The sequence below is a fragment of the Cryptomeria japonica genome, chromosome 2 (assembly GCF_030272615.1).
Source record: "Cryptomeria japonica chromosome 2, Sugi_1.0, whole genome shotgun sequence".
NCBI lineage: Eukaryota > Viridiplantae > Streptophyta > Pinopsida > Cupressales > Cupressaceae > Cryptomeria > Cryptomeria japonica.
In genome coordinates, this window is record NC_081406.1 from 303,830,075 (window position 1) to 303,843,840 (window position 13,766).

The 13,766-nt window shown below is 35.4% G+C and overlaps 1 protein-coding gene across 1 annotated transcript; it reads left to right on the forward strand.

The window, feature by feature from the left end:
- Positions 1–305: 305 nt before the first annotated feature.
- Positions 306–11,465, forward strand: LOC131075378 (protein DETOXIFICATION 16). The gene is made up of 9 exons (XM_058012215.2): positions 306–905; positions 2,368–2,912; positions 3,159–3,245; positions 3,319–3,375; positions 9,576–9,814; positions 9,944–10,062; positions 10,451–10,537; positions 10,821–10,894; positions 11,116–11,465. The coding sequence occupies exons 1-8, from the start codon at positions 603–605 to the stop codon at positions 10,887–10,889; spliced, it is 1,506 nt and encodes a 501-aa protein (XP_057868198.2). The 5' UTR covers positions 306–602; the 3' UTR covers positions 10,890–10,894; positions 11,116–11,465.
- Positions 11,466–13,766: the final 2,301 nt, after the last annotated feature.

Here is a 13,766-nt window from a genome sequence, read left to right on the forward strand (position 1 = left end):
TGACCTCACGTTATTGCTGAAGCTGTACTTTTTGTAAGTTTAATCTCTATATTTATTATAAAAAAATAAAATATATTTTATTTGCAATGAATTAACATTATATTTTGTATCATATAAAATATGCAATAAATCATAAATTTTTATATATTTGATACCGATTTTCATAGACTTTGATGTATCAATAATATAGATAATGAAAATTTTAAATTTTTTAAAAATTCATCATATGATTTATTAATTTAAAAAAATATTGATGTTTTAATATTCAAACAGTATATTTTCTGTTACTGATTGATGTTTTGTTTGTTTTTATCGAACTGGGGTATTTTAGTGTATAATATGCGCCTAGCTCTCTTTCCATGTATTTCTTGTGATCAGAGAATTTATAAGGCCCACTGTGGGAAATTGAATTGCATGGCATAGAAATGGCTCTGCAGGGCAATTAACTCAGAGATTGATACCTTTAACACCACAGGAAATACATAATTTTAAAACTGCGTGAACTTTAAGATTAAATTTGTGTGTGCGTTTTCATCACTCTTCTACAAACATACAGTCCGGCTTATAAGTTGGTTGAATGCAAATCTTCTATTTGACCAACCATGGAGAGAGGTGATTCAATTCATAGCGATGAACATGAGAAAGATATTTTAGATCCACTTCTCACCAAGGAGGACAGAGTTGTATTTGGGGATAAGCAGGATAAAGTGAAGTGCAACGGAGCTCTAGTATGGGAGGAAGTAAAGAAACAATGCTGGATAGCAGGACCTATGGTATTAGTGAGTTTGTTACAGTACAGCTTGCAGGTGATATCTGTTATGGTGGTAGGGCATGTAGGGGAGCTTGCGCTCTCTAGTGCATCTATTGCTACTTCCTTTGCAAGTGTCTCTGGCTTCTCTGTGCTGGTATAATTAAAAGCCTTACTTTGCTTTTATTGTAAGAGTTTACAGTTTGCATACTTTTCTGAGATTTCTTTCCTTGTTGAAGTCCCCAAAATAAAAAAGATTTAGAAAAGTTGAAAAATTAGCCATTATCCGATAATCTGGACCCCTTTCGTTTCCTGTTGACTGTTGTCCTTATACACTTAGTTGCACCGAGTCCTAACTCCTAACAAGCACCAGTCCATCGATTTTGAAGTTTGAACTGATAACTGGCCATAGTAAAGCCTAAAATCAAAAGACATCAAACTGCTCTATTTTGTAGATAAGCCATCCGTGCAGCCCATATTTGTTAGTTTTTTGGTCGTACAACTACATATTTCATAATGATGAACTGCTGAAGCATCATGGGGAACAATAATCGTAAGGACGTTTTGAAATGGGATTGCTAGTTAAATGGATTTGGGAAAAATGGGTTACCAACTTCTTCGGAAATACTTGTTATTGGGTTTGAGTCTTGGATGACAAGTAATGCTATGATTTCAAGTGGACCATTTGAAATTCAGTTAAATTTGTGAGAGAAACAAATTAATGGTTTATGAATTTGACTATGTAATAATTTTTTGATGAAAAAAGGTCAAATCCAGAAGCCAATAAGTTGATTTCTCATGAACTGTGGAAATTCCATGCATTTAAATTACTTATCAGAGATGGATTATTGCAAATGACTCAATGTTGAATAAGCACTTATAGCCAAAATATTCTTTTGATAATGATACACTGTTTGAAACCTTATGTGCTTGAAAAATATTTGATTAGAGCCCAAATACAGACCCAAATCATATGGTAGGATTTTGATGTTCTTGTAGTCAGGCTCTGCACTTAGGTGCTAAATGCACATCCTATTCAATAGTTTGCGCTGCATGTTCTAAGAAATTTATTAATATCTCCTAAATGATTGACTATATTAACCTTTTATAAAATTAGGGTTGCTCGGTAGATAGAAATATCTTTACTAGTTTTGATTTGATCCTGTATCGCACCTTTGCACTACAGCTCTAAAGTCCAGTGAAACAAAAATCAATTTGATCTATTATATGTTCACTGGGTTTCAGAATAGAAGTTATTCACAGGTTGGTAATATGTCTCCAATGTATATAATATAATGCTATAAAGCGAAATAAATAAATCTGAACTTATTTTTATCTTGTTTTCCGTGAACTAAACAATAGTCAACTTTTTCGTTAATGAGTTCTTGAAAAGTTTTGTGCAGAAATCTAATAATTTTTTTGACTGATTCGGTCTGCATTTTGAATTGGCCCTAAAGATAATCTCAAGACTTACTATGGTTCACTTCTTTTTTGAGAGTTGTTAAGTCAATTGTAAGCATCACTATTCAGAAAAGTAAAGATTTAACTCTGTTTAGAAAATTATAAGTCATGAATGCAGTCTTGCTTAGAAGACCTATTTTTCTCTTCATTTTGCACAGACGGGAATGGGAAGTGCATTGGAAACACTATGTGGTCAGGCATACGGAGCAAAGAAATACCATCTGCTTGGGATTCAAGTGCAGAGAGCAATTTTTGCTCTGTTTTGTGTGAGCATACCGATTGCTGTGATGTGGGCTTACATGGGCAACATTCTAATTGCATTTGGGCAGGACCCTCTAATATCCTTTGAAGCAGGAAAATTTGCCAGATGGCTGATACCCAGCCTGTTTGCTTATGCAGTTCTTCAACCCCTTCAAAAATTTCTCCAGTCACAAAGCATTGTCTTTCCTATGATGCTATGCTCTGCAATTACTTTGTGTTTCCATGTTCCCATCTGCTGGGCTCTGGTATTTAAAACTGGATTAGGTAATAAAGGGGCTGCCTTGGCAAGTAGCATTTCCAACTGGGTCAATGTGGCACTTCTTTTACTATATATAAATTTTTCGCCTGCATGCAAGAGGACATGGACATCCTTTACGAGGGAGGCTTTTCATGATATTAAAGATTTTCTCAAGCTTGCCATTCCATCTTCACTGATGATCTGGTATACTAATTTAATAACCTAGCTGCAAGATCTGGTCCAAGTTATCCATGAATGTGTCAGAGCATTTTTGTCATTAACATACTTTTAAGTTTAATCCTTCGGAAAATTCAAATTTCACATGTGAAGAACAATTTGACAAATAGGCCAGATCAAGTTTTGTTCATTATACTATAATGCATGGCAGATTATACCAGAATGGTTTTCGAAACTTATATTGTCAGTTCCTTATTCTATGGCTGTGAACAGCTTGGAGTATTGGTCCTATGAAACGCTGGTTCTCTTGTCTGGCCTGTTGCCCAATCCAAAGCTTGAGACATCAGTTCTTTCAATCATGTGAGTTTTTTAATTGAATGAATTTTATTGCATTTACTTTCTTTTTAACTGAGCTAGTGTTGCTATTTTGCAGCCTTAACACTTCTGCTCTAGCATATACAATTCCATTTGGTTTTGGTGCTGCTGTAAGGTTAGTACATTTTACAGCTGACTAATAAATTTCTATTTGTTCTGTTGTTTAACCTATTCAAGGAAAAAAAACTAGGATACTAGATTATCAAAGATTTAATGCAAATTGTTTTCAATAAAAAAAATTTGTAATATTTGAAAGGAAGCAAAGTGTGGAATAACACTTCCAAATGCTAAATCTAAGAGAAGAGTGAATGCAAAAATTTCTTTCAAACCCTTTAATTGTTATAAATTAGGTAAACACATACAAAATTCAGGTTTAAACAAATAAACTCAAAACACCAAATTTACGTGGAAAAACCTTTTAGGAAAAAACCCACACTCCAAAAACCAGAGCTCAACTGTATTATCATCAACAAGAGTTACAATACAATGTATAGAGCCAATGCTCTTCAGGAGTAATCACAGCAACAGAGAATTCTAGAGACTGGCACAAAACTTCTTAGAAAATATCCAACCTATCATCAAAATATGCTAAGAAGTGACATATTTATAGATCTCAACACAAGTGGAAAGTGCCCATGGTTTCCAAGACCAATTCATACGCTTAGAAGGTAAGTGGTGTCAAAACCAAGTTGCCCTTTCCATGACACATTGCACATAGCAACTTTCCAAGCCACTAACGCATGACTCACCCGTAATGGTTATTTTGCCATATGCAACACCTACCTCATACCACTTGTCGAAAGCTCCACCATAAATACCATGACTCTTCCACTGAACTAATAATCATCATAATAAATAAAAGAAAATGCCATAGTCCGAACATGGTAACCTATGACACTAGTCCCCTAATTTTTAGGGCTTGCAAAGTGGGTGCAAAAAATAATTAAATAATAAACATATTAGGGCTCTAAGGTTGAGACACCTTAATCCCAACATTCTCCCACTTGTCGAAGACCTGTCAAGAGTCAATCTCCCTCATCTACTCAAGGCCCCAAGGTCCATAGAATTGGCACACCATCTGAACTTCTCAATGCTCACTAGCTTCGTCAATGCATCTGCAACATTAGCCAAAGCATCAAGTTTTTCAATCTTCACATTTCCATCTTCCACCATATCATGAACAAAGTGAAACTGCACATCAATGTGCTTTGTTCTAGCATGGAAAGTAGGCCTTCACTAAACAAATAGCACTTCGGCTATCACAGCGGACAATAATTTGTCCTACATCAAACCAATATCAAATTACAATCTCTTAAGCCAAATGGCTTCCTTGTAAGCATAATTAGTTGCCATGTACTCTTATTTTATACTAGACAAAGTGACTATAGCTTGCCGCTTATTCATTCAACTAATAGCACCACCAAACATTGTGAAAATATATGCATTGGTGGATTTTCTACTATCAATCTCATCTGCCCAATCTAAATCCACATATCCACGAATGCAAATTGAATGTCGAGGTCTAGTAGGATAATCATGAAAATACAAGGAATACTTGGAAGTACCCCTCAAGTACCTGAACACTCTCTTAACCACATCCCAATGCTCCCTACCAGGATCAGCCATAAACTGATTAAAGATTCCCACTGTTTTGGCAATGTTTGGCCTAGTGTAGACCATAGCATACATCAAGCTGCCAACAACACTCGCAAAAGGTACTCTAGACATGTCCTCCATCTTAGTAGGAGACTTTGGACAATCCTCCACAAAAAAGCTTCATCCCCTATAACACTGGAACAACTAACTATCTGCAAGCTATCATGCCAAATCTCTCCAACACAGAGTTAACATACTTACTCTGGCTCATCCAAAGCTTTATGCTAGCTCCATCTTTGATAATCTCAATCCCAAGAATATATCTCACTGCACCAAAATCTTTCATCTCAAACTGTATTGCTAATTGAAACTTTAAATTTGAAATCATTCTTTTACCATTCCCAATAAACAACATATCATCCACATATAGGACTATGATGAGAATGTGACCATTTTTCAGATTTATAATACACACAATGGTCAAATTTTGATCTCAAAAATCTTAAAGACAACACATAGATGTAAGCTTTTGATACCACATTCTAGGAAACTGTTTCAAACTATACAAAGAGTTTTTCAACTTACAAATATCTTTACCTTTTTTCACGAAATACTTTGGCTGTGACATGTAAATTTCCTCCTCCAAATCATTGTAAAGGAATGTTGTCTTCACATCCATTTGTTCGACTTCTAGGTCATAAGCTTAAGTACAAGAGAGAATATTTCACAATAATCAATTCCCTCTACCTGCAAATACCCCTTCACAACCAACCATTCTTTATGCTTCTCAACACTACCATTTGGACCTAGTTTCTTCTTGACATCCATTTACATCCAATAGGTTTATGTCCTTGAAGCAAAGGTATCGGATCCCATGTAGCATTCTTCTTCAATACGACCATCTCCTCATTCATGGCGTCCATCCAGGAATCTGCATCATGCATACCCATAACCTCTCTAACAGTCTTAGGCTCATTAGTGTTAGCAATCAAAGCAAATATGCAACTAAAATCCAATAAAGAATATCCAAACCTTTCTGGTGAATAATCATATCTTTCAGGTTGCTACATATCATGAGTAGACCTCCTCAATTGCTGAGGTCAACGTTCTTTCTCTTCTTCATATTTTTTAGAGTTGCTTGAGCTCTCCTCATCATCAAGTCCAATAGGAGTGCGTAGTTCATCTTTCATCAGAGTACGTGATACCCGAACTACCTCCTTTTTTTTGTTTTTCTTCTTTCTTTGGCTGCAAATCAATAGTGGAAGGTTTCAACTCATGAAAGATCATACTTCTACTATAGAGCACCTTCTCTGCAACTGAATCTCGAGGCTTGTAACCTTTCACACCAAAACCATAGCTGATGAAGATACATTTAAATGTCTTTTTCTCCGATTTTGATCTTCTCGCTCGGCCCATGTGCGTATGCCTCAAACCAAAGACTCTAAGATGTCTCATTGAGGGCTTCTTACCAGACCACGCCTCCATGGGTGTCTTCTCAACAAGCACCTAAGTAGGAGATTCTTTATAAGGTCAACACCCTTCAACATACTCCTAGCCCTCTCCATCAACATTTTGTTCATCATATCTGCAACTTCAATTTGTTGTGGGGTGTATGGAGTGGTCTTTTGTCTCTCAATCCCATGGTCCTTAGAGAACTTGTCGAATTTTGTTGAACAAAACTCACTACCATTGTCAGTCCCCAAACACTTAATTTTTCCTACCAGTCTAGTTTTCAATCAAGGATTTGAATTTCTTAAATTGACTAAAAACTTCATATTTACTTTTGAGGAAATACACAAATCTCCTTCTATTATAGTCATCTATGAAAGAGACAAATAGACAAATCTCGATATCAAAGGAACATTAACAGGACCAAACACATTTGAATGAATATAATCAAAAACTCCAAAAGACTTCTGAGAACTAGAATAAAAAGAAACATGACGTTGTTTACCATAAACGCAATGTTCACAAAAGTCGAACTCGAGATTTCAATCATCAAGGCCTTCAACAAGGCTCTTATTTTTTAGGGCTCTAAGACCCCTCTTATCAATATGGCCAAGTCTTTGGTGCCATAACATTGTCTTCTCAATTGGGAGCTTCATCTCCAAAAGCATTTGCACCCTTAGATACTCAGAAAGCATGATCATTAGATGTAGGAACAATAGTCTTCTTTTTTGCTTGATTTGATGGTGAGGATGAAGAATCCAAAGCCACTTTCCTGGACTTCACGGAAGCACTATTGCACTAAACTGTGCATGCATCCAACTTATACAAGGTGCCAATCCAAACACCCTTAGCAAGCACCATAGAACCTCTTGTCATCTTGCATCTAACACTTGAGAAAACAACCTGCACAGTCACATCACTCAGCTTGCTAATTGAATGTAGGTTCCATGCCAAACTAAGTATATGCACAACACCATCATTTCCCTTCACTCTACCACCAGAGAATCAGATCGACTCTTTCATAACCAACAACCTTCAGGTGAGCGTCATCACCCAGATAAACCATCCCACTGTCAAACTCCTCATACTTTGAAAACCAACCTTTGTGAGAGGTCATGTGGAAAGAGACACCTAAATCTATCAACCACACATCTTCCAATGTATTCATTGCGAAGGTTGCAACAAAAGTATCTAATTCATCTTATGACATAGTTCCATACAGTTTCTTGATGAGGTGACCGGGGGACACAAGGAAAGATTTCAGGGACTGAGGGACCAAGGGCCTAAATTTGGGGACTGTGAGAGGACGGCGGTAGAGTGGTGGTGGGGTGGTGGTACTGATAAAAAAATAGAGATGAATTGAAATCTTCAAAGCAAAATTTGCAATATAACATCTCTGTGAGTGTCCCATGAAAGGCCAACTAGTTTTCACAAAGTTAAAAGGTTGCAATCAGTATATAATGGCATGTGCCATATAGCAAGCGACCCAACGACACCCTTGATAGAGATGGCAAAAGTGGTGGTATTGTGGAGGATGTGTCCCCCAAGTCCCCAACTCTCGGAAACATCCTCCTACAGGGGATGCGTCTTGATGGAACACTGTAAACTTGAGAGCATTTTCAAAGTCAAAATCAAAAAAATCATTTTTACCTTTCTTTTTCTTCTCCTTGCACTCTTTTCGGCAATGACCAGATTTTCTATAGTTCCAACATTTCACCTTATACTTTTTACCAAGAGACTTAGATCTCCCTGGAGACTTAAATTTATCCTTCTTGCCTTTCTCCATCATTCTACCACAAGCAACCAAGGCCTCCTTAACCATCTCAAAAGATTCTTTTGCATCTCGTTAGATAACAATGAAGCAACCACATCCTCCATCTTGAAAGTGATTTTTGTGCTTCCAATGGCCATCCAAAGGTGATCCCACGAGTTCGACAAAGAACATGATAGAAGCATACCATTTTCTTGTTCATCAATCTTGATACCAACAAAACCTAGCTGGGCGACCAACATATTAAATACATTCATGAGATTTGCAATGGATCCTCCTTCCTCCATCCTTAGAGAATACAACTTCTCTCTTAGGATTAACTTATTGACCAAGGATTTTCCCTCATAAATATCACCAAGCTTCCTCCAAAGATCATCTGTAATCTTCTCTTCATGGACATTCAAGAGCACAAAATTAGCCAAACAAAGTCTTATCAAATCCTTGGCTTTCCGATCCATTGTATCACATACATCTTGCATTGTATTTTGAGGTTTCCTTGAAGAAATTGCAGCCCATAGATCTCTATCGACAAGCATATCCTCCATTTTGAGTTTCCACAACTCAAAACTGCTACCATTAAACTTTTCCATCTCTATTTTACTCGATGTGCTTGCCATCTCAAAATTGTAACAAGGTTATGAAATCTTCGTTTGCAAAACTCTCACTAAATCTAGGTCAGCACAAAAAACCCTTCTAGCCAATTGCAATAACAAAGTTGGTTAGGCTTTGATACTAATTGAAAGGAAGCAAAGTGTAGAATAACACTTCCAAATGCTAAATCTAACAGGAGAGTAAACACAAAAATTTCTTTCAAACCCTTTAACTAGTACAAATTAGATAAACATATACAAAATTTAGATTTAAACAAGTAAACTCATAACACCAAATTTACATGGGAAAACTCTTTCGGCAAAAAACCCACACTCCAAAAGCCAGAACTCAATTGTATTATCAGCAACAAGAGTTACAATACAATTTACAGAGCCAATGCCCTTTAGGAGTATTTACAGCAACAGAGAATTCTAGAGAAAATTTCGGCACAAAACAGTTTCTTAGAAAATATCCAACCTATCATCAAAATACACTAAGAAGCTACATATTTATAGAGCTCAACACAAGAAGAAAACACCAAAACCAACTCATACGCTTAGAAGGCAATTGGTGTCAAAAACATGTTGCCATTTCCATGACACGTTGCACATAGCAACTTTCCAAACCACTAACTCGTGACTCACCAATAATGGTTATCTTGCAATAGGCAACACCTACCTCACACCACTTGACAAAAGTGAACTCCACCATAAATACCATGACTCTTCCACTAAACTAGTAATCACCATAGTGAATAAAAGAAATTGGCATAGTCCCAACATAGCAACCTATGACACTAGTCTCCTAATTTTTAGGACTTCCAAAATGGGTGCATTAAATAATTAAATAATAAACATAGTAAGACTCTAAGATTGAGATACCTTAATCCCAACATTATTGCATGGCAGTACACGAATTTCAAATGAATTAGGAGCTGGACATTCACGTTCTGCCCGCTTAGCAGTGTATGTAGTGTTATTTATGTCAATCACAGAGGCAGTCCTGGTGGGATGCCTTTTATTCTCTATACGAAATGTTTGCGGCTATGCTTACAGCAATGAAAAGGAGGTTATTGATTATGTTGCAAGCATGATCCCACTGCTAGTAGTCACCTCCCTTTTGGATGGAATTCAAGGCTCTCTTTCAGGTTCACATTTACCCTCTACAATCATATTTGAAGCTACAAAAGTATTCATCTTGAAGTGAAGATAGCATAAATAAATACTGCAAAAACAGTTTCTGTTGAAGTAATGGTTTTAAAAAAATAATATTCCAGGAGTTGCTAGAGGATGTGGGCGGCAAAATTTGGGTGCTTATATTAATCTTGGGGCATTCTACATTGTCGGCATTCCTATGGCTGTCCTTTTGGCCTTTGTACTACATGTTGGTGGCAGGGTCAGTTACCCTTTCTCCATTTAATTGACTTAAAAAGCTGTGAAATTTATGTTTTCAATGCTTAAGACTGATGAGAGCTTTGGTATAAATTATATAATCATCTTACATGTCAGAGTCAGATTTTTGACAGATAAATCATATAGTTGTAGACTATGCATACTATTTTCTATCACAAGCTTGACTTGGCTGTTTTTTAACATATAAAGCAATTGCCAAAGTAATAAACGTAGAAGAGAATTGTTTAAATGTTCCTACTTAGTTTGCTCTTAGCAAAGTGGAGAAAACACAAGGCTCTGTATAGGCTGCTGGCAAAATGCTGTTGTTTACAAATTTGAAATCTTTAACATTTTAATATTTTGCTTATGCCAATTTCTTATGGATATTTCAGGGACTCTGGCTTGGAATTACCTGTGGTGGATTTACACAAACAGTTTTACTATTCCTGATGACATCATGTACAGACTGGGAACAAGAAGTAAGTTTATTCAATGATAATAGAAGACATGAATTGTGTCATTTTTTATTTGCATTAATGAGGGTTTATATGAGTAAGATGGTACTCTTTGGATGTAAAACATGAATGAAGCAGAAGAATGAATATCAATGGCACATAGCAGTTTGTAATGAATTTAACCATTTTGATCTGATGCACATTAGGTGGATTAATGCATGTTCTATGTCCACATGCACATAGATGATAGCATCTAGACCAGCAAATTTGTTTGCCCTCATATTAACGTTGGCTGTCTTATGGCCAGGCAAGAAATGCAGAAGAAAGAGTAAATACATCAGCATTATATGTGGTTACTCATGAATCCATGATATAACAAAGGTATGTGCTTTTTCATTCTGCTTTTAAGAGAAGGCTTCTTTTTTGGGAAATGCCTTTTTAATTAAGAATGAAAACCTTTGTGAGATTTATAAAGACATGGAAAAAAGCATTTAAAGCAAAATGTTTTAAAGTTTCTACGCTGATCAATACCAGGAAGATCAATTGCTGCAGAGTCATTGATTACTTTTGATTTACTAACATGAATGTGTGTCATCAAACAGGATGATAAAAATTACGGGCCTTGATGCTGACAAGTTCAAATAGTCAATTTTTAAACTCTTAGAACACAGAAGGTTGAATTGTGGCTTCCTTGAACTCTAAAATGTGCTAAGGTACTTCAGCTGTAATTGCAATGCCATAATGAAATGAGACATTTTTCCTTAACATGTTTGATTAAACTGGAAACAGTGGCATCATTTTTGGAAAGTTGTCCACTGCAACTTGCAAATGAATGGCAAGTACTTCTGTTGGTAATTCTGATCAAACTCAAATCAATGTTCACGAGGACCATGCAATTCCTCTCTATTGTGTTGTTATACACCGTTATTCTCTTTAAGAAACTTCGAGCATCAACAATCCTGTTATATATGTTTTGCATCATAAATCAGTACTTTTGAAAATATGTAGAATGTTATGCATTTTTCATCAGGATAAATGTTCAGATGAAAGCTATTATTAACTTTTTTAAATAAGTAAATTCATATATAATATATTTCTGCTTACAAAAATAAATTGAAAGATGTAATCAAAATTAATTCATTTTTACATTATGAATGTCTAAAATTAGAATTAAGTGTGGTACAGTGGTAAGTTGAAGTTTGGACATCTAAGGTATTGTGTTCAAATCCCCTTGGGTATGGTGAAAAGTTCTTCAGTTGTGGACTCTCTAACTTTGATCAAAACAGAAGAGTGTAGTTACATAAACTAAACAAAGCTAAAAGTCTATAGATATGTTATTCTTATGCAAATGAAGGAAGAACTGGTCTACATGTCTTTAGATTTACATTGTCAATTGAATTTTTTTAGTAAAGGAAACATATAGCTTGTATACAAGAGCAAGAGATACAAACAATATAGGATGAAATAACATTTGACTTGAAGAAATCCAAATAAAGAGAAAACCTCACAAAAGAGAGAATATTATCTCGTGCTGTTATCTATGAGTTACCATCCATGGACATCCATCAAAGCATAAAGGATAGAGCAATTTCATCAGATGGGTAATTGGCATTGTCCATTTAGCCATGGCACAAGACATTGCTTTGCACGTCGGGTATGCTTATGCAAGCAAGAATTACCATGATACTCACTATGGTGATTACAATGGAGGACAAAGGCATTGCCACTGATAGTGGGTGTCTCTCTTTCCCTTCAAGAGTCATCATTCATGTTGAGAGAAACAGTGATAGGGGGGAGGTTGCCACCTAAGAAATTGGAGCTGCTATATAAGTGAGAGATATAGAAAAGGCCGTGGAAATTGAAGGAGATCATCAATTGGCAAGCCATGCCTCTCTCTGAACTACCATGACACCATGGCCCACCAAGCGATTAGGGCATGTAGGAACTGAATTGAGGAGAGGCATGAGATGCCCATTATGAGGGCTGAATTGGTGATATCTAAGACGCTTCAAAATTGTGAAGCAAATTGGTGAAAGGCTTCCATAGCTAGAGGAACGTTACTTGACGGAAATGAAGGAAACCCAGTCTTGATATGAATGGTTTTCTAAGGTGATGTTTGGAATTGAATTATTTTCTCGGGAAACAGGGATTTCCAAAAAAAGTTGTGGACTTGTTTCATAGCAAGCTTGATTCGATTTGCAATCTTCTTAAAAGGTAACTATGATTACTATTATTCTTATTTCCAGCTAAGTATTTATATCATTGCTTTCATGATTGATTTAGGATTAATCTCTATAGTTCTTCATAGTAAGATTTCTTAAATTCTATGGGATCTTGAAATTATATATGTATGAATACACACAATATATAGAGGAATTGAGCTTTGGTCTTATCAATTGCAACTACTTGAAGTTTCTAAAATCTTCTCATGAAATTCATCTTGTACATATCTTGCAATCATTGCATTTCACGAAATGGCATCTCTTGAAGTATTATTTCAATCAGTTCATGTACCCACACATGCTCCTACAATATGCATATAGTTCTGATTAAATTGTATTGGTTTTTAGATTATTTTATTTCGTCTTTACATGATTTTATAGGTTCAATGAGATTGTTTCTAGTTATCACTACCGTAAGGTTGGAGGAAGAATGTTATTGTATATAATGATGTTTGATTTATCATTATTTATTATACTATGATATTTATCATATAAAGGTATATTGGATAATAATTTTTAAGATAGTAGTTAAATTTTTGATTTGGTAATACATACACATTTGTGGGATTGGAAAGATATATTGAAAATGATTGAATTTTTGAAATTACTAACGAGCCATTTTCAAATTTATGAGGTATATACTTTGACATGATGAGTAAAGGCATGCGGATGGAAAAGACGGTAATTTAGATTGATATCAATAGTAAAATTACCAATTGATATATGCATAAGTGATGATTGATTGTAATTTTACACTAATTGTTCAAGAGTTCTTCTATTATTGATTTGGGGGAGGATTGAATTTACATTGATTCTTTGAAGGATTTTGTTTGCTGTGTATTGTGCTAAACTCAAAGGTTAAAGGTTTAAAATAGTAATAACTCAATTGAATTTTGAATGGGTTTTATACTTAATGTCTATCATATGATCTATGTTATGTTGATAGTTATCAAGAATAACTTATTTAAAAGCCTTGAAAGTATCATAAGGCCATTTCTTGTGAACATTAATTATATTATACCTAATGAAAG